The following is a 27,171-nucleotide window of genomic DNA, read 5'->3' on the forward strand; positions in this document are numbered from 1 at the left end:
TGTCTAGTGTAAAAAATGGGGGGGGGGGGGGTTAGGGAAGGACTAAGGGACACCCATTCTCTGGGGTCGTGCAGAACGAACCCCGGCACACATTTACAGTACAGGACACCACAAGACTATAGGAGAGGGAGTCAATCACCCAAACCTGTGTGAGGTAACAGCATTACCGACTCCGATCCATTTAGCTGGCTAACAAAGTTAAATAATACAGTTATATGAAAAATAAACAAAACAAGGCTAAGACTGTAATATGTGAGATTGACAGATGTTCACTGTAATATCTTGCTTTTATACATTTCCACAGAGTCACATATTTAATTTAATGTATGGTCTATAAACCAAATAAAAGGCCTTCCCTGTCTTGCAAAGAATGGGTTCCAAAACTTGATAAGTAATCACATTTTCGCCTTTTCCATGGTATAAATTCCACCTTCAGCTTTAGTGTGAGCTTTCATCACTCAGAGTATAGGCTTGCAGCCAATCAGTACACTGTAAGGCCTGATATTTTCTGAGCTCTGCTGAAAACAGTCATAACTGAGAGGGGAGGTTGCTAGGCAACCCTCAATGCTCTGAAAAACAAAACTCATTTGCAGACTCAGGCAATGTTGACAGCATTTGCCAGGAAAGTCCATCCATCCTGCTGTCTCCTTACGGCTTGTCCTGGTCAGAGTCATGGGTGCCGGGAAGGCGAGCCTATTCATTGATCAGGGGAGCACGGTTTTCCCTGATGGTCAGGATTTAAAAATGCCAAATTAACTAAAAGTATTACATGAGATTCAGCAAGAACTAACATGATTTTTGAAACTGGAACAACGGAAAAGTAGGTCACGAAGTTCCAGCACGCTGATTGATGCAACAGATTGCTTTCTCTGCAATATCAAAACTCAGCAAATGGATATAAAATATAGTCATGACTCTTAAATCAACATTTATTTTTCCCTATACAGAACGGCTTCCAAAAAAAGGCATCTATTATATCAACCCTTATGGAACAATAGCAGCACAGCCATCAAAACTGCATATTATTTAAAATACTGGCTTTACAGCATTTTACAGATACCATAATGACATATATAATGTCTATCAAATGTCTTTTCGGACGTCTTAAATGATTTTATAAACTATTAACCAAACCAATCATTGTAATACAAAATTGCTTTAAGGCACCATGGATCATGTTGTCTTTGTTGTTGTAGGTCGCTTAAGACCAACCTGAAGACCAAGTCAGCCCGCTTTTTAAATTGCTTTGCTGTGTGTTTTGTTATCAAGCAAACACAGTGTGATGATTAACGTATTCTGAAAACGTTCTTTTCTCCTGCACAGCAAAGCACGCTCAAAACAAATGTTAAAAATAATTTCAAACCTCATTACTCGATTTATGTGAAATAAAAAAAATAGAAATGGGTCCCCACTTTCGATGACGCCACGTTGAAGCCGCACGGTTCACCATTGCTGGTTTCCTGTGCTCAGGGAGATAACAGCACTTTTCTTTTTCGTGAAGAACAATGTAGTTCAGAGTGCATCTACTGGCGGGTCAGCAAAAAACATGAGCATTTAAGTGCAAAACCCAGATTCTCAAAGCAGCAAGTATTGACTACATCTGCCCAGGTAGCATCACCTGACCAACATCTTGTGAGAACAATGTGAAACTATATATGTGTATAAACATTAGTCAATCAGCAATGATACTGCATTGAAATCCCTGTCGGATTGGAGAGGCACTGAATTACCTATCCTAGGTCATCAAACCTCTGCCCAATAAGTATATAGGCCTATGATCTGAATAGAACAGGGGTGGGCAGTCTTGTCCAAAAAGGAACATTGGGTATGCAAGTTTTCGCTGCAACTCCCTAATTAGATTACTATAATTAGTGGACTGATTGGCTGAAGAGTCCTCACACCTGAGTTTGAACAGCTGACCTAAAGGTTATCCCAAAAACCTGCATACACACCAGCCCACCCCATGGCAGTGATGGAAAGTGCTTTTTAGCACATCAAACCCCCTTTTTGTTCACCTCCCTACTTGTCAATGGAACCTTCCAGTGTAGATGGACCACCTCACTGCTTCAAGCTGGACTGCTCCTCGGTTACCCCCAACACCTCCCAGGGTGCTGGAACAAAGCACACTTTAGATGTAAATGGTCTCGAACAATGACCATTTGCACTGAATAAACAGTGGATATGAGGCGGGCATTCAGTGTAGTAGTTACGTATAAAACTTAAAGGTATTTATACGTTAAACAGCCCAATAAAGCATTACAAAACATGCATTTAGAACCTCCATGACAACTATGGGAAGTAATGGTGGCTTCTTAGACAAAAAACAAAACTTAACACTTATAGCCGGTACAATGCACCGACATTTAAGCATGCGGTTAATTTACAATCGTAGCCATTAGGGCGTGTTTATCATCACTAAGGCTAGATACAAAATATTACTAACTAGATTAGTTCACAGGCCATAACAGCTTTTCTTCGGAGTAACCCGTACCTGGGTTTAAACCTCAATCACATTTCTGAGGCTACCAGCTACGTTACTTTTCAGAACCTCAGATATGCTTGTTCGCAGATGCCCAAATGTTATCCCTTTTTATAGTAAGGGAGGTTTCACTTTAGATCAGCTTTGCTAACAATGCTCTACATGTCTGTTTGCAAAACATTGGGTGTTATTATTGTATCATTAACACCGACACATTTTTTACATTAATACTTCCTAACAATGGTGATGCATACGAGGAAGGGCAGATAATCGCTTGTTTGTTGCTGGCCCCTCCCACGTCTCGTCTCTGTGAAAAGAGCCAAGCGCTCCGTACTTCCCCATTCAGTCGGTACGCACGCACTTTAGCGCAACCGGGTTAGAGTGGATTGCTTTATTTTTTTCCTTCTTGCATACTAGAGCCATTAGTAATTCGGCTACTTGAATCATTCGATTCACAATATCAAAAGACTCCACCGGGGTACATTCAGGAGGAATACAAAATCGTTTTTCTGGATATTCTTATATTTTAAAAAAATATATCTGTCCCCAAATACAACAGGTAAGAAATGACTTAAGAGGTATTGAGCCATTATACCGGCCTCTGTCAACATATATATCTAATTTTATAATAAGATGTCCACATAATGGTGCTTATCGTTGCTGCGTTGCAAACGGTAGGTCTTCAGGGAGCGAAACGTTTTCACGATAGATTCAAACGATAAAGGTTTAACTTGTTAATGGGTGCGCGGACATTTCTAGCCATTTCTTAGCATTTTTTAGACATTATCCCACAGTTTTAATATGAACGAGGACCACCTATAACGCGTGTTACTATTAGACATTAAACTTATGACCAATGGGGAAATTATGCGCTTTTTTTTGCTGGCCGCCGACGTCGGGTATTATGAAACAGCGTTATGCTATATAGCGATCTTGGATGTAGAATAAACCAAATGTGTTTGTCTTCTTAAATTTCGAGTTTTAATATTTAAGAATAAACATTTGTTTGCTTTTAAGTCCAATTTAATGTTTCACTACTGTCCCGTATTGTTGTGGTCGCTGATGTTTTTGTTGGGGTTGATTCTCTCCGTCTCCTTCTCAACGTTTCGCAGAATTAACCAGACCAAAAAACGGACGTGTATTTTTTTAGTTGTAGGCTAAGTGTCTAAGTATGTCGTAACCAGCAAATTATGTAATATGTTCTATCGGTCACGTCGATGTTTTCTGTTCCTCCTGACAGATCTATACTCCAATGTGCGACCTCAGCATGGATCAGGTGGCCCCCCTGTCTGGATATCGTAGCAGTCTGAAAGTAAGGAATCAACACCCCGATGCACTCCCTTGTGCAACAAACTGTTTTTAATACGTGTACTTGAATTAAAAGGAGAGGACCTGTTCTTGAAGTTGGGCCATGGGCTCCTGAGACGCTTAACTTAAGTTCTCCTGAGAGAAGAAATTGGTTGATTATACTTAGTGTTTTAAAGAGCACAGTTGCAAAAGATGTACTAGATATAGATAATCTGATTGCCTTGAAACCTCGTTTTTGCACCATAACAAATCCCTCGACAAGCAGAGAAAAATACCCGAAGACCTTGAGGAGCTCAGATTCTAATGGACGATGTTCTGGATCATCTGGAAGTGATACTTAGGAAGACTGAATAGTTTAAAAATAAAATTTATTGTGGTCATTCAATGTGCACGTCTTAGAATGTAAAACTCGGTCTTTGCACGGACTTCTTGCATTGCACCATACAGATAAAGCACCCAATTAAAACGATTTATTTTAAAGTTATTTGGTTTTGTTTTTATGCACTGCAGTTTCCCAGCTGCTGGTAGGGGGAATTGTGTGCTGACAAAATGGTGGGCAATTTTTGCCCTTCAGTATAAGACATGGCAGTGCTTATTTGAGAAGAGCTTTGTTTTACCTAATCAAATTTGAAGAGAGCCTGGTTTCAGCCCAACGTGGCACCCTCCCACACAGACTCGTAAACCCCAGGCGCTGAATCGCAACCAGCTGCCCGGAGAGGAGTCACGAGGGCTGCGGAAGAGGAAGCCCATATATGGCCGCGTGTTAGACAGCCAGCAGACCGTGGCAACCATGAGAGCTGAACTTTTAATGGCCGATAAAGGCGCTGTTTGCGCAATGACGACAGACTTTTATTACCCTCGTTATCTGCTTTTCCCTCTTATCTTTTCAGAAACCATGAATATCGATTATTAAATTTAGGTTTACAGTTTTTATTGTTTTCTGTTAAGTTCAGATTCAGTCCAATATTCTATATAATTTGTTCTGTTTGGTTATTAGTTCTGTTTATCCAAAAAATAAAAAATAATAAAATAGCCGTGTTTCAGTCATTTCCACCTCACTGTGAACATGTTGATTCAGACGTTTAAGTAATCATTTCGTGTTTTGTTTCCGTCTCTCTCTCTCTCTAGCGTCAGATCGCCTTCGATTCATTTGAAGACCCCATGTCTTTATTCTGTGGATATTATTTCCCATCAGATGATGACCAGTCTGTCCAAGAGGTGCCTTCGGGCTTGGACTTCGTCCCACATGGTAACGCTCCTCCCCCTTCTAGCGACCAAAACAAATGCAAAAAATTCAATAGTCAATTGTGAATCGCTATTCATAGCCCGGGAGCAAAGAAGAAAGTTGTACACTTGTGACTAAAATCCCCCGTTGGTGCAAATGACAGTTGATCAATTTGAGAAATGCCGCGGCTGTCATCTAAGTATCCAGAGACTTGTCACTATTGTGGTTTTGCCAAATGGTTGCGGATTTCCTTAGTCACTGATGATGTCAGTAGAAGAATTACACAATATGCAAGAGTGTACAATAGATTGAAAATCTGTACTTGGCGAAAAGGAGAAGCAAATCAAGAGTTTGTTTAGTCTGGGTCTATTTTTTCTGAAACAGCTGTTTTGATAATATATCAAAGGAAATATCAAAGTGTGCCTGAGCCACTGAGAAATGTTCTGCAGGAGATTTATACACTGTCTGCTGCTCTGCCAATTAAGATCGACTCAGGATGGTAGTCCCAGTTGTAAGCCCAACTGGACTGTCTGTTCTGTGAGGTCTCTGTTTGCCTAATTATCGGCAGTGAAAATCTGGGAGGTCGAATGTTATTTTTCTACGAGCCTCACTGGCCGCAACGGTCATTGTGGTCATGGATGGCTGACCGTATAACCGGCCACATGTGGAAATGGCCAAAAAAATTTGGGCAAAACTTGGGTAAGCCCTCTTTGTGGAAGAAGGACAGTTGGTCGTTAGTGCAGTTGCCAAGCCAGTCTTGGTCTGCCGTTGCACTTCCTCCCCAGACATTTTCGGCCGCCAGCAAGGTCAGTAGGGCTGTGGTGTGGGCGTCCGCAAGTCCGTCCCTGACCAGTGTCTTGTGCTCTTGCCTCCCCCCTTCCTGCAGACCTGGGTTCCTGTACCTTGCCCCTCCTGACGCCCTGCAGCAAGGCTGTGATGAGCCAGGCGCTGAACGAGAGCTTCAGTGGCTTCGCCAAAGTGCAGCGCGGTTGTGGCATTTCGAGCAGTGAGTTTCCGCCCGTTTCTCTCTACTGGCACGTCATCATAACACTCCTTCTTAAATCGGCCCTCTCACAAGGGGACCCTTTCCCCTCTAATTTGTAAGCTAAGTGCAGAACCATATCATTTTCACTGTGGGTTATAAATAGTACAGTTTCAGTAGGTGTGTTGTACTTCACATCACTCGATCTTTAAATATATAATTTTCATCTAGGTTATGATATGCTTACAATTATATGTATGTCTAAAGAAAAAGCATAATATTATTTATATCATCAGGAAGATAGTTTGTTTTCCAGACGTCCTAATTTGTTGGTGTGTCTTTCTCGCCTGTCACTGATGCGCTTCCTTCCTCCCTCGTTCTGTTGACAGATCCTAGGTCCTGGACCAAGGCCCACGTGATTCAGTGGCTTCAGTGGGCAGTGAGTGAGTTCAGTCTGGTGAATGTCAACTTTTCCAAGTTTGACCTGGACGGACAGATGCTCTGTGACCTGGGGAAGGAGCGCTTCCTTGAGCTGGCGCCAGACTTTGTCGGCGACATCCTGTGGGAGCACCTGGAGCAGATGATGAAAGGTACGGGGTGCCGCCGGCCCGCCGTCCGCTGAGGTCGCCGGGGTTCCTTAAATGCCACAGAAGGGATGATGAGTTTCGGATTTATGAGCGGCTGCGTATCCCTTTGTCCCGCAGATTGTCAGGAAAAGGAAGATGCCCAGAACCTCAGTGGTACCGTACCTTCGGGTGCCAGCTGGATGAACAGCCCCACCACCAGTGAGTGTTGCAGCTTCCAGAAGCCTTGGGAGAGTGGATCAGGAGAAGCATGTTGTGTGGGAGGTCGTCGGGGCCTGGCTGCTGGGGCCTAAGTGTGCTGTTGAACGTATCCGCAGGCTTCAGCTTGGAGGACGCTCAGCTGGCTCCGCAAGTCCCCAGCGGCAGCAACCTTCTCCAGGAGCTTTTTGAGAGCAGCGACAAGCCGCCGCTCCTGACTGCACAGCCTCGCTTCCCCGTCTTCTCTAAGCCCCAGCTGCACACTGTGAATGTCAGCTATGGCACAGCCAGGCAGGACTACTCCCGTAACAGCTCGTCCACCAGTCTTGGTAAATCCGGCAGTTTTCACATGACTACACTATGGCTTTGCATGTCGCTACGTGCCGTCCTGCCAGTCGGTTAGCCGGTCAAGAGTCCATGCAGCTCCTGAGTTATTTAAAATTATGAACAATAAATAATAATGGACTAATAATGAATGCCAGACCTCAGACAGGCTTTGGGATGAGACCTAGAAAGTTAAACTGATTATAATTAGCACTGATTGCTAATTTATTAATCATGCTTTCCCATTGGGTCACAGGCTCCTCCCACGAGCAGACCTCCATGGAGAGCACAGAGAGCCTGGATGACACCAAGTTTGTGCTGCGTTCCTGGAGCAGCCAGTCATCTCTGGCTGACACTCAGCAGGTCCCCTCCCATGACAGCTTCGACGAGGAGCTGAATGCGGGAGTGCTGAGCCTGGGACGCCAGGGTCTGTCGTTCAAGGACTACGTGCAGGAGAGGAATGAGCCGCTGAAGATGGGAAACCCTGTCATTCCGGCTGCCATGCTGGCGGGCTTCACAGGTAGACCACATGCATGCACTTTCCTCCAGGATCCCTTCTCCCCCGTCACCTTGCAGGGGTGCCCATCTCACCAGTGTCTTATCGGCCCCTACAGGAAGTGGTCCGATCCAGCTGTGGCAATTCCTCCTGGAGCTTCTGACCGACAAAACATGCCAGTCTATAATCCGATGGACTGGAGATGACTGGGAATTCAAGCTTATGGACCCCGATGAGGTAAATGGAAGAATACCCTTGCATTCGTTTGGTCGCCATGGTGGAGAGCCATTCATGAGGTATTGGAATGCAGAGCGGGTAGAGAATTCGGGGCTGTCTTGTTGTCTGACTCCATTTGTGGACCTCTCCCCCCAGGTGGCTCGGCGCTGGGGTCGTAGGAAGAACAAGCCCAAGATGAACTATGAGAAACTGAGCCGGGGCCTGCGCTACTACTACGACAAGAACATCATCCACAAGACGTCGGGCAAGCGTTACGTCTACCGCTTCGTCTGCGACCTCCAAAACCTACTCGGCTACTCGTCGGAGGAACTGCACGTCATGCTGGGTGTCCAGCCTGACACCGAGGACTGAGTTTCTCGCCATCATCCCGCCGGGGACAGCTGACATGCTACGGGACTCCCTCGGGATAGATTGCTACAGTTTTGAGGCCTCGATCGAGGCGTCTCTTTGAATGTGCAGGTGTCACACTACGCCGTGGAGGCCGCTGCCTCCGTGGGGATGGATGCTACAGTGTCTTTCTTCGTCTTTGACTGTAGAGAGTCGATGCTGGGCAGGGCGACTGTTTTCCCCTTTAATTATGACTAATGTAACTGCAGCTCTCTTTGCCGCACGGGCCTGGTGCCCGGCGTCGGACACTGCTTCCTGCCGTGCACCTCCTTCGAGATGCCAGTTCTGAAATGTGCTCGTGCAGATTAATCCGAACCGGATCCTGTACCTTTCCAGGAAGAAGGAGCCCAGTTACTCCCGGGTGATAAAAGTGGGTAATGTTAGAAAGGCATACGCTCTGTATTTAACTCTTTAGTATTTAGTAAGTGCCATTTCTCCAAAGGATGTTAAGCCACTCAGAACTTAAGACTTATCCAGCAAGTTGTGTAGACAAACTACATTTTCTCTGTTGTCTTGGTTTCTTGCTGTTTGCAAGTGGAATGTCAAGCGCACCAAGATATGTGTACTTTCAAACAATTTTGCTTAAATAAGGAAGATTTTTTTAAACTTTGCAGAAATCTACATCGCTCTTTTGTGTAATGTGCTTAATGCTGCATCGCTAATCTGGTTTGAATCTCGTAAAACTATCGCATGTCAGCGTTGATGTACGACACGCTGTGGTCCACGCAGGCAACACTGTGTTTAAGGGAAATTTATTTTGTTTAAAGTATGTATTTTATCATATTTAACTAATAAGTATTATTTCTTGGGAATTCAGAAAACTATTTTTATTCATTGGGTGTTTATGTAATATACAGCGATTGTTATTTATTTACACTGCATGTGTTTTTTTTCCCAGAATGCATTATGTACAGAGAATATTGCCTCTCGTCTTTCTGTGGCCAAAGCAAAACATGGATGTGTGTTTTATATGTGATTGTGTGTTTTATTGCACATTTTGTATCATGTTACTGAGGTCCTTGTGCTTGTCAGGAATGTAAACAGGCTGTAAGTATATAATCTCAATAATGCTCACTGAATATTTAATGAGTACTTTTAAAACGTTCAAAGCCATTTTTGCCTCAGGAGGTTCGGCATTTTCAAAAGCATTTTTTTTTTCAAATGTGCATTATTTAATTCTGTTGTGGGAAGACTACATTGTACTGGGCAGCTGTAAACCGTTAATCTCTTTATCCCGTATGGATCGAATTTTCCAAAAGGCCCTTTGTGATGTGAGTAAACTATTAATCAAATGTAAACCAAAAAAAGTCACATTGTGAATTCCTGGAAGGGAATTTTTATAAAAGGGCTCAGACACATAAGAAGCCATTTCCATGTCACAACACACAACGTGACAGCAAATTAAAAATAAACTGGTTCATTTTCATAAAGTAATGTTTGTGCGAGGAGTATTGTGATTCTAATGGGTGATGGGATCTGTACAAAATACACAGTATATTTTTAAACATTTGATGGCAATGGTCTTTAATAGGATCCTCTTAACAAAAGAAAATGTATTTGGGTGAAAATACTCCTCCAGTAATATTATAAACAAACTTCCTGTAATGTCAATAGGACTGGCTGCTCCCAGTAACTGCATTGAGCTACTGCTTTGAAATAAACGTTTATTTTTTTGTACCGCCTTGTGTATTTTGTCATAATTATGAATGGAAAGGGTGTGATCAGTAGCTGCTGAGGTGTCACCTGCCCTGAGTCACTGGTGGTGGGAGGGTCCCATAAAAAACGCCTTGGGATTGGTTTCTGCCCATGGGGATCTAAGAGAAACGCTGTTGGACGGCATCGCTGCCCATCGAAATTCACGGCCAGTCCTGTTCTGCTGCATAGCAGCAAAAGGTACTTTAAGGTCACACGCCTTCGAATAATACTAGAAAAACAAGAATGACATCTTGGTGCCTGGAAGATGTGCGACCCGTTTCATGCTTGTCACCTGTGGCTGTTTCGTGGGGCTGATCCACTGTCTTCTGTTGTGGAGGAAGGACTTAAAATTACAGTAGTGTCACCTGACTATCTGTGACGACGATGTAGATGTTTCAGTGATGTTTCAGTAGCTATCAGTGGCTAAGCTAACAGTCTACGGTAGGCACAACCACCATGCTAAAGAACAGTATCATCAAAATATGAGGCATTGTGTGTGAATGTGTGTAGGCTTGTGTGTAGGTTTGTGTGCCATTTTGGGAAGGATGTACCTGCAAAAGATAGTAAACCATAAAAAATAGACCAGACTGGAAAATACATGTTTGGTTAAGACGCCTTCAGAACGAAAAAAAACACCACCACTGACTTAGCCCTGACTAATTATATATGCATCAAAGTCCAACGTTGATGGCTATAGTGTCAAGTCATAGTCTGGGCAAGATAACAGCAGACCATTCATACATGAACTTAATCAGTTTACCAAGTAGGCAGGTCATAAAACACCTCCCCACCAGGGCCACGTGGTTCATTTGGTGAGTGGCCCTCACTGGGCCTGCTGCCGCCGTTGATAGACGTTGTTCAAGGACGTGGCTCAAGCAGCTTGCCAGTGCCAACTTGGCAGCGAGCCAAAGTGTGGGTGGCCTTCATCGCGGGAGTGAAAACACGGTCAAAGCCATCTGCGGATACCTGCGCCCACGCACGTCCCTCCGGCCATCAAACCTGCAGTGTGCTTTTGTCCGCGGGTTATGATGGAAAAACAAAAAACCAAAAAAAAAAACGAACACAAGTGCTCTTTGACTTACCATCTTAGACTCTAGAGTTCTAGAGTTCATGAAGGTGAAAAAAGTAGGAAATACATTAGGGCACTTAGGTTCTTGGAATTTCTAATCTATAAAAGAAGCTGGAACAATATAATGATGAGTGCCAAACCTAAATGGATGCCTAGCTCTATGCACATGGGCATATGGACGAAAATTGTAGCTGCTGACTCACAATTAAGGAGGAAATATGAGTCTACAGGTTGACCCGTGGTAGTTTGGTTACTTGATCCTGTCTGCTTGGCGTGCACCAAGGTCCTGTATCAAAGCATCTATGAAGAAAGGAAATTGTCAGTAAAGGGGGCAAAGTACCAAGCCTTTTCTACTGTGTAGCTCAGTGAGATGTTCTTTGCTTCTGATAAACCATGGGTTTGAATCCTGTGGCTGGTCAACTAATCATATCACCTCTGGGCCCTAGAACAAGACGTTCAAACCCACCTGCTCTAAGGACACTGTCTGATCCTAAGCTTTGCTCTCACCTATATATATGTGTTTGAGTCTGGGCGATTCTAGAATTTTTTAATGTGTGGGTGCATATGAGGGGTAATAATTCATAGAGAGGGGCCAGTTTTATCATTAACCAGCTCGTGACATATGATGAAAATTATTGTACACTTTGAATGGATGAGCGACAAGGGAAGAGGCACTCTGGGGACCAATCAGATTTTAGCTAGGTACAAGTGCACCTATGACCCTTCCCTTGTATACAGACCTGGTTTGTGTCTCTCATTTTCAGCACATGCAGTGGGGACCCACTGAATCACCTCTATTCTAGATCCTGACAGCAAACTATTTGCCCAGATCTTTGGTTAGTTAGCCTTAAGCCTCTAGCAGGAAAAACGATCTGAATGTCATCACGGGTCACACCTATCCTATTCATGCTTGAGATACTAGAAGAAGATCATGATGATGCAACCTCAGCAGCAGTGGTGGACACTACTGCTAACAATCTACTAACATAACCAGAAGGATAATTTGGTTCATATGAGTTGGGAGGACTCACTGAATGGGTTTCAGAACCCAGAGTTTTAGACGATCCGAAATGTATGCTTTTACTGTTTTATTGTTGCTTGAATGCTGGATGAACGAAAAATTGTCACGTGTTTCACATGAAAAATATGCTTTCAAAACATTGCGAATGTGCCAAAAGGTATGCAAGTATGTCCAGGTGAAACGAGAGCCAGGAGACAATTACTGGAGAATGTGAATGAGTCCATTCAAGTTTTCTATTTATTCCTCCCCGGTTCATGGATGTTCGACAGTGATGTAATCAAAGAAGTTCATAAAATGTCATAAACAAACCGGTTACGCACACCGACTCATACATAATGACAATTTCATTTGTAGTACTAAAAGAACTCGATGTACAAATACAAAGTTTTGGCTCTCAAATACAGCTTCAAACACAGTAAAACCAAACATCATTGGTCTATATCCTGGGTAGTTACAAGTTTCAAGTTTTATTTGTCATATACAAAATCATACACTATACTACTGCACAGCGAAACGGTTTTCCACTAGTTCCTGTACCGTGCGTGAGGCAATACAAAGAAAAAAATAAAATACTCTAAAAAGATAAGAATAAATAAGAACAAAGTAACAGTAAAATATGAAAAAAATAACAACAAAAACAACAATAACATTATAATGACTACAAATAGGCAATACAAATATAGTATATCAACAGCTAGAAAATATCTGCAATAACAATGGGTTAATAGAAGTTCATAAAGTCAAATTAAGGTCTAAAGCGTCTTAAATAGCATAATTATAAACAGGTACATGTGCTAATAATGTGTGAGAGGTACCATAGGACCAGCCGACAGCAATGCTGGGTCACACCTCCATGGCTGTGAGTCTGCATTCAGACTCAAGTCTGAATACATTTGCATCACTGCATCAGGTGACTTATTGCTAGGTGTGTGTCACGCTTGGCGGGGCCCGTGGTGACCTGTCTGGGGTGTTACACTACATGTGAACTGGGAAACACTTAAAATCCAACCTAAAAAAAACAATTACTAATGAAAATCAATCCATCCATCTTTTAACTGCTTATCCAGGTCGAAGTCACTCAAAATGGATGGTTAATGTTGAGTGTTGTATCAGGGGATATATCCTATGTCATTGCCTAGTGATTGGATACATGTTAGAGTTTGATTGATACCTTGGTTGGCTACTAAAATCAGCCCATATTAAGGTTCTATGAATGTATCGGCATTGGAGAATTACCAACCAACAAAGCACCAACAATGTTTCTTTGTAATCATTTATCACTCCTATCTTGGGAATATTAGTATTTTTTCATCTATAGTCGTTACTGATTGACAATGAATGGAGATGCTATAATACAGAACACAAAAACTTTAGGACCGAAAGCAATTTTTTTCCCCCCATGTGAACGCAGTTGATTTGTAAGGTGTTTTTGGTAGAATAGATAACCTTTGCTCTTATTTGAGAGATTAACACTGCAAGAGTTATTTAGTTGCTTTAAGGTTAAGTTATAAGGTTACTTATAACACACATGATGCCTGATTTAAGTGTGAGAAAATGTCATAGTTTAACCATTGGTGTCTGTTTATTTATTGGCCATGAAAAAACACATAGGGGGTAATATTTTGGGCTCCGTAAAATGTGAGAATTTTATTATCAGTTATGCCTAAGTCCCAGTCCCAGGTCTGGGAAAATAAATATGGGCTACTATCAATAGTGAGCCATCATACTGAATGCTTTGAGAAATAACACAACACCCCCATGAAAATAGTGCCTGGATTTAACCACAGGCTCTGATCTGGGCCGGTATGCATAAAACTTCTCAGAGTAAAATTTCACTCTTAAATGCGTCACAATTCTAAGAGTGACGTGATTTTGCTCCTACTCCCAGACTTAAGAATAAGTGGCATGTATAAACATTCTTAAGTGTTAAGACTTGGTCTCAGCTCCTTTTTTTTTTTTTTTTTTTTTTTTTTTTTTTTTTTTTTTTTCTCCCTCCTCCACCCCCCCTCTGCGGAGGACTACTTTGTTTGTATTTTTTTTTTTTTTTTTTTTTTTTTTTTTTTTTTTATTATTTATTATTATTATTATTATTTTTTTTTATTTTATATTTTTATTTGGTTCCTCAAAAGAAGGAGAGGGAGGGGGGGAGGGAACAAAGGAGAAGAAGGGGGGAAGAAGGAGAGAGGGAGAGAGAGGAAAAGAAAAAAAGAAAGAAAAAAGGAGAGAAAAGGAAAAAAAAAAAAAAACAAAACAAAACATATAATCTGTTTCCATGTCTGCTGAAAAGAGAAAGTCAACATACAACACCTGTACTAATCACAACAACCATCAAACGTTAAATGTTATTGAACAGTACACACAACCCGCATTACAACACATGCCCAGAAGCAACAGCCGGTCAAGACAGTGTGTGTCCGTGAGCACGTGTCTGTGAGCACCTGTGTGCACACCTGTGTGTGTCAGCGCGCTGGTGTTCCTAAGGTTTCTCCATGTAACTGTCTAGTAGTGTGTGTGGGGAGCCACAGCCCCGCCCACCCAGGACATGAAGCCGACACGGAGGAGACCCGGGCCCCAGACATCCAGAGGCCCCTCAGGGCACGGGAACCCCAGGAGGACCACCGCAGGGACGATTGCAGCCCCCACCCAGAAAAAGGCAGAGGAGCGCTCCGGAGGGGGGCCATCCGGCAGCCACATCGCAGGAGCCCCAGGGGGCCGTGGCGGCGAGCACGCAGGCTCCGTCGGCGGCCGGCCACACCAGGGCAGACCGGACCCCGGGCCCAGAGGACCAAGGGCCACCCCACCCCCCAGCTGGGACCCGACAGAGCCGGAAGGGCCAGGCCCCGACAGGCAACCGCCGAGAGTGAGTCAGCACACACCAGAGCATCCAGCCCCGGACATCGAGAACCACCAACGCATCGGCAGCCGGGGGCCCCATCCACCAGCAGGGAGTGTGGTGGGGGGCAATAGAGCCTGAGATGTTATTTCAGGTGGAGTCTAAGACCCAACCTGACACCTGCGTAAAGACAAACAGGCGTACACATACACAAGCATACGTTCCCACCCTCATGCACACATAATCAAATATTCACCCATTCGCCCAACATAAAGACACACAGAAATGAACGCCGTACACACACTCACACTCCCCATATATACTCTATACTCCGAGATCCAGGCACCACGGCCCCAGAGGGGCAATCTGTCGCCAGACCTCGGAGATGGATCCCTTTTTTCCTCTGGCATGGGGACAAGAAGACCACCCCGGACTCCACCGCAGCCGAGAAGCCCACCAGCCCAGACCCCGACCGGACGGCCAGCCCCCCCCAGCCCCCGGCTCCAGATGGCGAACAGAGAACGGGGGTGTGAAAAGACCCCATGCTTCCCTCCGCCCGCTCATATGTGGTGTTGGTGCGTGTTGTTCTAAAGTGTTTTAAAACAGGGGAAGGGCATGGTGCTAACCACCCTCTGCCAATCAGCAGCTGGTGTCAGCTCAGCCCCTCCCCAGAACCCTCAATGTCTATGTGCAACTTAAAATTGAGAAGTGGGCACTGGCACCAGAGGTAAGGCTGAATGAACAGACCGACCTCTGGACGCCATTCCGTGTGCCCACCCCCAAGGCCCTAAATGTATGTGTCATGAGAGAGTAAGTAATGAGAGTGTCTAAGTTGTGATGTGTGATTGAGATACAGGTGGTCACGGGGGGACAGAGGAGGAATACCTCCCCTGCATCCCAGCGACGCACCTGCACCTCAGAGCCCTACGTGTGTGTTGGGGTGACAGAGCGGGAGGAGGGAAGCATTTAGGGATGGGGAGGAAAGGATCGGGGGGGGCAGAGGACCCCCCCTCTGGAGCCAGCTCCCCCGCTGACCCCCATAAGCACCTCCGTTCTCCTGAAATTCACCCAGGGCGGGAGGGCCCAGGCCAATCCAATCCGGGGCCCAGAGCAGCGGCACCGCCGGGCACCATAGAGCCCGGGGCAGCCAACCAGACCCCACCACAGAGGAAAAACTACACCCACCCCACCATTCAGTCAACTCCCAAACTACATAAGACAATAGACACCCAGGTTGGGTCCATTCTCCTACTCTATTGGATTCCCCCCCACCCCCGCAGAGAGGATACCCCTAAGGCAGGGACCACCTGCGGACAGATGGTAACAACCTCCCCGCCAGCTAAAGAGGCCCCCAGCCCCTCCGACGCGCCGAAGGCCCCCGCGCCGGGGCTGGGCCCCAGTGCATGCGCCAACCCACACCCCGGCGATACACCCACCAGGACCCAAGCCCCCCAGCCCAGCCGGAACCCCAGCCCGGAGGCAGAGCGCCCCCAGAACCCCAAGCCCGCCCCGGACCCACCCAGACTTGGTCTCAGCTCCTAAATGATTTAAGAGAGCTGGAGAGGACTCCTAAGCCGGCTAGGAGCTGAATGATGGCAGCTGCACTATGCGCACCCAGACGGAGACCGCGCACTTTCCGTCAAAGAAAGGACGTCCTGCGGATTTACGATGATAACGAGTTGATAAAAAGATACGGGCTTGATCGTGAAGGCATTATTTTTGTTACCGACCTAATTAGGAAACGGATACAATCTCCTACGTCACCTAAAAATGCACTTACAGTTGAACTGAAGGTGATAATGATGCTACGTTTTTGGCAACTGGAAAAATATAATAATAATAATTATAATTATTATCATCATCATCATCTATTATAGCGAGGGTCATAAGAGCAATATAAGTAGTGACAAACCTGTAGCTTGCATGCTTGCTTTATAAACTGTGATTTCCTTTCGCGAGGTCGATAGAACATTATACCACCTTTTTTCACATTCCTCTGCTGAACGCCTTGTCCGAGCCTCCTAAGCTTTTTTTGTCCGTGCTTGTAACAGCTGGGCCAAACTTTCGTCGCACTACCTACTTCCATTTAAGCACCAACTGTGCCAAAAGAACCATTTTGTTTGTCGTCCAGTTTGGTTGTCTTTTAGGATCCAATGTCTTGCTATGAGTTTTGCGTTTGACCCATAATTTATACGACATGTGCGTGTATTAGTGGAAATTGATTGGTGATGTGCTAGGTAGATTTTCGTACAACCAATTAAAGGTTTGATCACAAAAAGGTATGTTGTATAAAGCTCTACATTAACGGTTTAATGTCACTAATATATTTACCGTGCAGCACTTAGGAATTGGGCTTAGACTTTGCTGAAAGTTACTTTTAGCAGTTTTATACAATGCTCTTAGGTCCTACTTTTTGCTAAAATTTTTTATAACTCTTAAGTCAAAGTGTACGACCATTCTTAAGACCATTCTTAGGAAGTTTTATGCATACCGGCCCTGATATGTCTAGGATATACGGAGAAAAAGCACAACATCCCACGACATCCAGAAGATATCAAATTTGAAATATTGGCTATGATCTGGCAGATCTTTTCTTCCATTAATCTCTCAAAACACTGATGAACACTTCACAATTTAACCCTACTAATTATGAGAGAAGCACATACCCCTGACATGGGACCTTGTATCCGGCGCAGCACTTTCCGACGTTTTCTGTGACCTTGCAGAATTTTGAGCCAAGAGTGTCTGCATGCTGTTCATCTATACAGAAGAACCAGACAACAAGGTTTCTGGCCCTTTGAAGCTGAAGAGCTCGTTACTATGTTATTGTGAATTACACCTGCGGTCACTGACCTCTGTCCAGCAGTCACGCACATTTCGGTCAATATCACAGAAAGAAACATTTGCTTAAACACCTACACCATGTTAAGCAACTCTATCTGCATTAGATTAGATGCACAGTTATGTGCAAAATAATAGCAGTGTGTTTAAAACAACAGAGGAAATGTTCCATGGTCCTAATAGCATTTATTCCCATATATACAAAGGCACTGGGAGCCGTGCCATTCAATTCCTAATGAAAACATGAACAATTTTTTCTTTTCTTTTTTTTGTTTTTTACTGAAAATGAAGAAAAAGAATATTAGGTTGTTCAAAACAATTGCAGTGTCTGCATTTTCATTTACAAACTGGAATATTTACAGTAAAAACTGAAAATGAAATGAAGATTTAGCTTTTCCTTTAAGCACTGAACTAATATTTAGTTGTATAACCATTATTTCTGATTACTGCTTTACATCTGTGTGGCATGGAGTCAACTAATATTTGACACCTGCAAACAAAAATTGCAGCCCAAGCTGACTGGACTACATTCCACAGATCTTCTGCATTCTTGGGGTTTGCATCAAAAACAGAATTTTTGAGGTCACTCCACAAATTCTCAGTCGGATTGAGGTCCGGGGATCGGACTGGCCACTTCATGACATCAATCTTTTCGGTCTGCAACCAGGATGTTGCCCGCTTGCTGGTGTGTTTGGGGTCGTGGTCCTGCTGAAACACCCATTTTAAGGGCATTTCTTCCTCAGCATAAGGCAACATGACCTCTTCCAGTATTTTTAGGTACTGAAACTGGTCCATGGTGCCTGTTATGCGATAAATGGGCCCCATTCCAACGTATGAGAAACATCCCCAAACCATTATGCTTGCACCTCCATGTTTTACGGTCTTCACAGTGTACTGTGGCTTGTATTCAGTGTTTGGGGGTCGTTTCACAAACTTTCTGCGGCCTTTAAACCCAATAAGAACAATCTTGCTCTCATCTGTCCATAGAATATTGCGGCACTTCTCTTTAGGCCAGTCAATGTGTTCTTTGGCAAACTGTAACCGTTTCAATACGTCTTTTTTTCAGCAGTGGTACTTTACGAGGGTTTCTTGCAAATAGTTTGGCTTCACATAGGCGTCTTCTGATTGTTGAAGTACTCACAGGTAAATGGAATTCTTCTTTGATCTCTCTGGAGCTGATCATTGGATGCTTCTTTGCCATCCTTGTTATTCTATGATCTAGGTGGATGGTAGTATTCCTTCTTCTACCACGTGTTTCGGGTTTTCTTTCCCATTTCAAAGCATTTGAGATCTTTTTAGCTGAGCAGCCAATTATTTTCTGCACTTCTTTGTATGTTTTCCCCTCTCCAATCAACTTTTTGATCAAAGCTCTTTCTCTCTCAGTGCAATGTCTGGAACGACCCATTTTACTCACTGAGCAAGTGCTAAAACCAGCAGGTACAACATCTGCTGCCTTCCTTCCTTAAATAAGGGCCATAATTGACACCCATTTCTTCACTGATTGAATGACCTCCCCAACTGATCTCTGCACTGCTATTAATTTGAACACACCCCTTTCATTAAATGAGTCAATTACCCCCAATTAGCAGCATGCATGTCATGTCAGTTAAGTCTGTTGGTTGGCCATTACTCTGCTACACCTAGTCATGAATCTGTTCCCATGTTGTATCAAAATCAGTACTTAAACACATAAGTAATGTTAGACTGATATTATTTTGCACATAACTGTACATATTGGTGCAGTGATGCAGTTTTGTCTGAGGTAACAGTAATGGGCTCATGCGATTAAAACGTAAACTGTAACTTTATCACTAAAGAGCGTCTACTAATCGGACGCGACCTTAAGGTATTTACCCTGTGATACTCACAGTGGCTTGGAGCTTTCAAACATGCAGAGAACATTTTTATTGCTGATATACGTGAATTTGTAGAAGCCATATTTAGGGGAGCTTTAACACCCCAACGCCCCCCCCCCTCCCACTGTCGCATTTTTTTTCTCAGTCCACCTGAATAATTATTATTCTAGAACCATTTAGCGATTTGTTCCGTATTTTTTGTACAGCGTGAGGGACCCAGTGGAGAAGGGGGGCGGGGCGTTCGCTGAAGCCACTCAGTTCCATGGGCCAAGGCAAAGTCACAGGTCCCTTTCACTATCAGTCGGGCCAAAGATACGGAGCATCTCCCACAGCTGGCGAACGATACGGCTTATCCATCCAGCATCCAGCACTTTCCGAACCCGCAGGTTTTTTCCATGATGGTGGCGCGTTTTTTTTTTTTGTAATTGCTTGCTGGATAAAGCATAAAGGTTAACGTCTCCATCTGCCCTTGCTGGCCATCTGGATCATGCAAACACCTCCTACTGGGCTGAGTCAGTCCTGTGAGATGTCATCAGATCTGCACCACAGACTAATTTATAGAGACGCTATGTCAGTCTAACTAGAAAGAGGGAGATAATTAAACCGGACTTACGTGGCCACGTTGACCAACTGCGAACAAACAGAATTAGTTTTCGTTAGCTGGGACCTGGTGCTGAGAGCGCTTTTTCTGCAGCCATAAAGTTATATCTTAAGCATCTTCTATTTCAAAACTATACCTGTGAACTTACACAATCACCTTAACAATCACAGATATTAAAAAATCACAAAATCAACAACTACGAATCAAGTTTAAACATAGGGTAAACAGCAAAAATGGGACACTTTTTGGTAAAATGTTTAAAAGTTACCTAAAAACACATATCCACGTACAGTAATGCTGTTTAATAAAATTGTACAGGTCTCTGCTGTCCTTAATCTGTTTTTAGAGTTAATTTACGTTTTAATAAGATTCACACATTCAAACAAGATGAGTACAGGTTTCTATCTCAAGAGGCTCTTTTAGGTAAATAGGGGCAGTGTGGTTTGTAAAGTGGGACATGCCATTTTAACGATGTAGGCTGGTTTATACTCAAATAATAAATGTCTTTATTTAGTAATGTTTATTATTATTTCCTCAAAGCATAAACCACAGATCTCAACAAATCTTAAATATAAATAGCAGGTTAAAATTGTGTGTCTGTGGGTGTGTACGTGTAGGCTATGCACCTTAAACCCAATGCAGGTAGCTATGAACTTAACTGTGTGTGTTGTTGACTTGCCCAGTCAGGGAAAACCTTTATGTGATAGACGCTTCAACATCGCAGTTAATTCTCTCTAAAATGATTCAGATGAAATTTCTTCTTAGCTGAGACATGCCAAAAGCCCATCCGTCACTGGCTTTTGAAGGGTGAGCTTTGGAAAAGACAAAGCTTTGGTTCCTAGTCTGTCCCCACTTTCCTTATATTCATTTATTGCACCTCTCGTTCTTTACTCACTCCATTTGTTGTACCTTTGTCTTCCACGTCGCCTATGTACAGTATGTCCTCTTTCTGTCCTCTTCCTTTCTTCTGCCTACAACCCTGTACCATTTTCTGGAAAAAAAAAATGACAAATTCTGCTTCATTACACAGCTTCTCATACATGCTACACCTTTACAAATGAGTTTTATTCATTTTAAAGGGTGTCCCTATTTTGCTGAATGCTACTGTCCCAATTTATCTACCATATTCAGGTATAATCGGACATTAACAAAAATACAGTTTTAAGAAAAAATAAATAAATCTGAAGAGTAATGGATTAAAATTTAATTCTATTAATATTAGACAACTTTTGAAAATTGAATGGCATATTGTTATTCATTTTGTATTGGTGTCTCACCCTTATTACATTTAAACCCCCAGCAATTTGCACGGGGACCCGCCACGTGCTTCTTGAGATCGTCATTCAGGTAGACCATACCCACAAAATTCAACGCTGACCAATCAGTTGCTGATATGTAAATATAATACCGTCGTAGGAACATTCCAAGTCTGTTTTTTCCATCTTGGATTTCGTTATTTAAAGAGCAACAGACGCAAAACCTTATTTGTCCCATCTTAGCTGATGTCCCACTTTTACTGACGTCACCCTATATTTAAACATGCACGTTATTTCTCAAATGAGAATGAAACGACCATAAACATACCGAATTGCATTTGTATTTTGTTAAATACATTTTTTAATCTTTCGACTGCTTTGTCATGCATTATAATATTCCATAAGTGCCTCTGATAACCAGGGATTGGCTATTTCAATATCTTTTATAGCACTAACATGTTATCAATCCTATGAATTATGACCCCTCTTATGCGCCGACATTAATATATTATTGGTATAGGTCTATTATTACTGTTTCTTTTTGCATCAGCATATTTATTTATACTGAATTTCCATCCTCCGTGAAATATATAAATTATATGTTAAGAAATATGCATAAACAGAGCTTGTCATTTTGCTTATTTCTACGGAACCAATTTGCCTTACAAATCAACAGAAAGAAAACCCCGCGTGAAGGGTTCACGCGGACGTTTGTACTTTAACAAGACCAAGAGAAACATGGCACAATATTGTAAGTGATTCATCTGAACCGACTACAGCGTTTTTTTTCTGGCCACTTTAGCGGCTGTCACGCTGCATATGCACATTTAAATCATATAATAGTATTAAACAGGGGCGTTGTTAAAGATTTTGGGCCCCACCAAAGTACATCACATTGACCAATCCAGTAATTCCCCAAATTTTTAGGAATCGTCCTAACTCCCCCTTACGGCGCCCCTGCTACTAAAAGTTGGGAGTTAAACGACCCCAGGGTGTTCATAATCACGTACCCATGGGTATCCATTTGGCCAACACTTTTATGCAGTGTGACTTTAAAAAGCACAAAGTGCAGTTATATAAAAAAAAAATACTAGAGGAAAGGAGCTATTTAAAGACCCCTTGTAAATTTTCTCATTTGAGAAAAATGTAGTGTCTCTCTCTTTTTGATCATGGTTCTCGTTTGTTGAGCTCCTGCTCAGTTCCAGGAACAGACGTGAAGGCAAATGTACAAAAAAAACAACATAAAAAAGCCCAGCCAACGTCCATCTGCAAGTTGTTACCTGCATAGCAGCCCCAGGCTTCGGCACAGACGTCAGGGAGCAACGCTCCCCCTCCCTTAGTAATTGGGGGAGGCAATGAAATACTGGATGCCTTCCAGTTACAACTTCTGTTGTGCCAAAGCAGACACAAGCACGCTTACACATGGCAGGCGTATTAAAGTACACGTAAGCAAAAGCTTCATAGACGTATTTTAGGAAGGGGGAAACCCAACTTAATATACACGGTCAGATCAAAATGCGTGGAAAATGTGGATCAGTCATGGAATAAGCTGATTCTCTCACATGCAGCCCTTAATGCAACACTGCCGTCACTTAAAAAACTACACACTTGTACCTTTGCAGTAGAAAGACGGTACGGCACAGCTTCTGGGAAAGCTATACCGGCACATCCGAACTGTTTCACAATTATTTCACAATAAAGCTTTTAAAATCATCCTTATTTCAAAGCGAAGGAACTTCCAAAATGTCAGAAAAATCAGTCACCGTAAGTTGTTACAAAGCACAAAAAATACAAGATTTCTGAGAGCGCTATTTTTAAACTTCCTTCTCGTCTCATCGAATGGTTACCTTCACACCAATGGTGAAAACACACCAAGGAATGTCTTTAAATGTTAATGAAACCTGATTTACGATTTCAACAGAGCCAAGCGCTTCGGAAATTCCCAAGAAATGAAATAGTTTATAAATGAATTCCTCGTACGTGTTTATGTGCCACTTTTGACGAACTGGGAAAATGCCACTATCCAAATACGCTTTTTTGTCGTATATCATTGATGCTTCGTCATGGAATCTGGTGTGTCTGCATTTCGGCCTGTTTTTTGGGACTGTGAAACAAAGAGCAGCTTGAGCACAAACATTAACAAGTGCGCTGGCAAAGTGCATGAATATATTCAAAGCCTTGTGTGTCAGCGGGAGGCAAATTTAATGCAACAAAGTTATCGTTAGCTTTGGGATTGAACCCTACAACTAACAGCATACACAGCATTCATTACATGTACAATCCATCATCGCTAGGTTCCGCAAAATTAACTGTGCCGCATTCCAGGGTGGAATTGAAAAAAATAATAATTCAAAATATCAGCGAAAATATTATGTTTAATAAAGATGAGGAATGACTGAGTACAAATAAATTCACGCAAAGGCCCTTTGGATGTGTTTATGATCTGTCTGCGATGAAACATGGGAATCCCAAACACCAAGGTGTTCCTGAACATGCTGCCTCGTGACTGAGACGTCAATACTTGGCTTAATCAGCACCCAACTATTCGGCAGCACAATTATGAACTGCTAAATTAATCACGCAGCACAAGGAGCCCTGTGTCTCAAGACACTCAAAACCGTTACATAATCCTTCACATTAATGCAGTTCTTGGCAGCAATAGCAATATTTCACAACATTGATGAAGGCACCCAACATGAATGTACGGTATTGATTGTTTTTCTTTGCCTGGGATAGAAAGAAAAACTGTATCTCCCTTATCTGTGTTTTCATTGGCAGATATATAGAAGGCTCTTTTTTGGCCTTTTGCCTTTTTAAGGATTGAGACACCTTGAAGACTATGAATGTCTAATTGTTTTACTCTATACATTCCACCTGGGACTTTTTTTACCACTTGACACCAAAGACTTGATTGTTTGAAAGAGCTAAGCTGATCGGCACTGATATTTCTCTTATTTATGCATCAGATATTTCCACAAGTTCCAGACAGTACATTCAAGTGTGGGTTACTGTGAACTTGAAAACAATGGTCTCTCTGTCAGATGAAACCACAGAGAAATGCTTGACCCACTGATCCAGAAATAACTCTGAGCTGTAGTCCACAATGCTGCTACAGTCTTAGTTGCATGCAGAATTCTCATGACTAATGCTAAAAATTGATTTGACTTTAATAGTCTCTCAGTGAAAATGGCCCAAAGCAACTCCTAAACCCCTTTGTGGTTATTGGTGAGATTCCATGTTTCATATCGTGTGATGAGATCTATCCTCCTATCCATCCACCAGCTGCTTATCCTAGTTACCTGGAGGTCTCACGCCTACTCCAGGCACCGCAGGGTCAGGGCTGGGGTACACCCCACACATGACAGGTAATTTATGGCAGTGTCTCCCAATCCAATCCTCGGGGAGCTGGGAGGGAGCAAAAATGTGGACTGTCTGGCATGGACTGCACTGTGAGCAAAAACATGGACTGGGGATGTGGATCCCCAAGGACCAGATTGGGAAACACTGATTTAGGGATTCCAGAAACTCACACTGTATGTGGAAAATATGCAAACCCCACATATGCTGGGCAGGGCTGGGATGTAAATCCCCAACCCTGGATATTCACTGTGTTATAAATGGAAGATTTTGTAGTCTGCAGGATATTAAGTCTACATATTCGGTACATATAGCTTAATTAGATTCTCTCCTCAGTGTACAGGTATATGTTTTTTAATTCATCATAGTCATATCAGTGTGAAATCCAGGTAAACAATTCACAACAATAGAATTACGACAAGTGCTCGAGGTTATAATGTAATTATAATCCTTATCACCATAGTCGCGAGCGGCTTCTATGGCAACCAGCTCTTGGGTTCATTAAAATACTTGAGCAGACGGACGCAGAAAGGTTTTATGGTGCCGAGAGCATAACAAGGCTCAGACTGAAGGAAGCGTCTTGCTGTTGAAGTTTGCTTCAAAGGCATCTGACTGTGGCAATGTGTCTTCTTGCAGAGACCATTTATGGCTTAACAACAGAGTTCAGGAGTCAAGGCTGTCTCGAGGAAACCTCAGCACCTTGTGTCGCAACTGCCGCAGTAACCTTGGCTGTCTGAGAAAATATTTCCCAGTTTCACACAGAAGAAATGTATGCCCTCAAAATAGCTTGCTAATGGGTACGCTGCGTTCATTTCTGTAAATTTAAGAAAAATGCCCAAAATTTCCATGTAGTGGTTATTTTATTCATCCAGTACAAACATTAAATTTGAAGCAATACATGTAAACAGAAAAAAACCCAGAATGCTGAACATTCAAAAGTGATTTTCCGTAAATAATTGGAAAGAATTTGCTCAACAAAACCATATTTCCTTGAAAGTACTCAGATCCCAGCTTAAAACAATTATGCCAATCATCTGTATGCCATTACTATTTGGCGTTATTTGTAAAATATCATGTGGATTTATTGCAGTTAACTGTGATGATGAAACATTAAACAACATAAAACTTTATGCTAGTATAAACAGAAAGGATATTGAAAGGTCACTGGAAAGCGCAAGGGCAGCATTGTAGTGAACAACAATTCAAATAAAGAAAAACAACGACACGGGAGAGAGGAGCCAAGCGGCCGAACCTTTCCCTGGAATTCGAGAAGCACTGACTCAAATAAGGCTGCCGCCCCCACGTACGCCCCCGCATGCACAGACTTGTGGGAACCATATCTGCAGCGATCTGGTGACGGCGGCTCCCTGGGTTTAGTGCAGGTACGGGCCTCCAGATAACGCCAGCCTGAGGAGAACGGCCCTGGGGCAGAATTTTCTGGAAAGGCATGACCCAGCCCTCTTTACTGTAAATGTTAAAGTTGCAGCCAAACCCAACCCCTCCCCCCACCCTTGGCCACCCACGCCTTGTCCGCAAATTTCAGAGTCAAAGAAAGTTTGTGAATTTAGGCTCATTCAGTGCTATCCATCTCAACAATTAAATCATTTCAAACATTTTTCAAGTCATATTTAGTAAATGCGTATCAGGCCACTTGTAATGCTGATCTTATTGTCTGTTACTGTAGATGCTAGTCTTTGCTTCTGGGTCTGATTTGGGCTTATTTTGATAAAGGTAAATAGATGGAAAACTGTAATCAGCACAATAAACTGCAGACACTGCTCACTTAATTCGGTCAGCGAATTGGTCAATAAGCGAGGAACATACTCTACTGGTAGTGGGTTTAAGTCATCCATCTTTAGATATTATTTTAATGTCACCTTTGCACCATTTATAAATTTTTTTGTATATTTATAAATGATGCGAGGTGAGTTGCTCGACATTGAGATGCCGCGCTGCCGTTTCCACGACCAAAGTTCTCATACGACATACAATACTGACTGGTCGTAAGTCTGAGCAGTCTTTAAACAGGTAGGTTGTTAAGTGAGGAATGTCTGTATATTAAAGTTGTTTGTAGAGGACAATAACAGCTATTTTGTTGCCCATTTATCTTCAGATATGGCTAGATTTATTGCTAGAGTAATAAATAGTGACGCAGGAGCAATTTTGTCTCTGCAGACCCCATCTTGAAACTTGAACCAGTAACAATCATGTTAGAAGCATGTTAACTACCACCTTACATGTTGTCCCTCAGACTCAGCTGTTTGGTCTCATCCATCCATCCATCCATCCATCATATTGTTTATTCAGTAGAGTGTCACAGCATGGTCTCACATTACACTGAATAAAACATTCACTGACATAACACATTGACTATACTGTATATACATAATGCAAATGTTATGCCTTGCTTCTGTTCAGATCA

General features: G+C 42.8%; 1 protein-coding gene across 1 annotated transcript; it reads left to right on the forward strand.

Annotated features, from left to right (window-relative positions):
• Nucleotides 1-2,828: 2,828 nt before the first annotated feature.
• On the forward strand, nt 2,829-9,897 carry ets2 (v-ets avian erythroblastosis virus E26 oncogene homolog 2). Its single transcript, XM_023840229.2, has 10 exons — nt 2,829-3,038; nt 3,720-3,791; nt 4,916-5,036; nt 5,899-6,018; nt 6,384-6,584; nt 6,699-6,779; nt 6,896-7,105; nt 7,357-7,620; nt 7,715-7,833; nt 7,969-9,897. Exons 2-10 carry the CDS (start codon nt 3,732-3,734, stop codon nt 8,182-8,184), a joined length of 1,392 nt encoding a protein of 463 aa, XP_023695997.1. The 5' UTR covers nt 2,829-3,038; nt 3,720-3,731; the 3' UTR covers nt 8,185-9,897.
• The last annotated feature ends 17,274 nt before the right edge of the window (nt 9,898-27,171 follow it).

Source organism: Paramormyrops kingsleyae, chromosome 6 (genome assembly GCF_048594095.1).
Source record: "Paramormyrops kingsleyae isolate MSU_618 chromosome 6, PKINGS_0.4, whole genome shotgun sequence".
In the NCBI taxonomy this organism is placed as follows: Eukaryota; Metazoa; Chordata; class Actinopteri; order Osteoglossiformes; family Mormyridae; genus Paramormyrops; species Paramormyrops kingsleyae.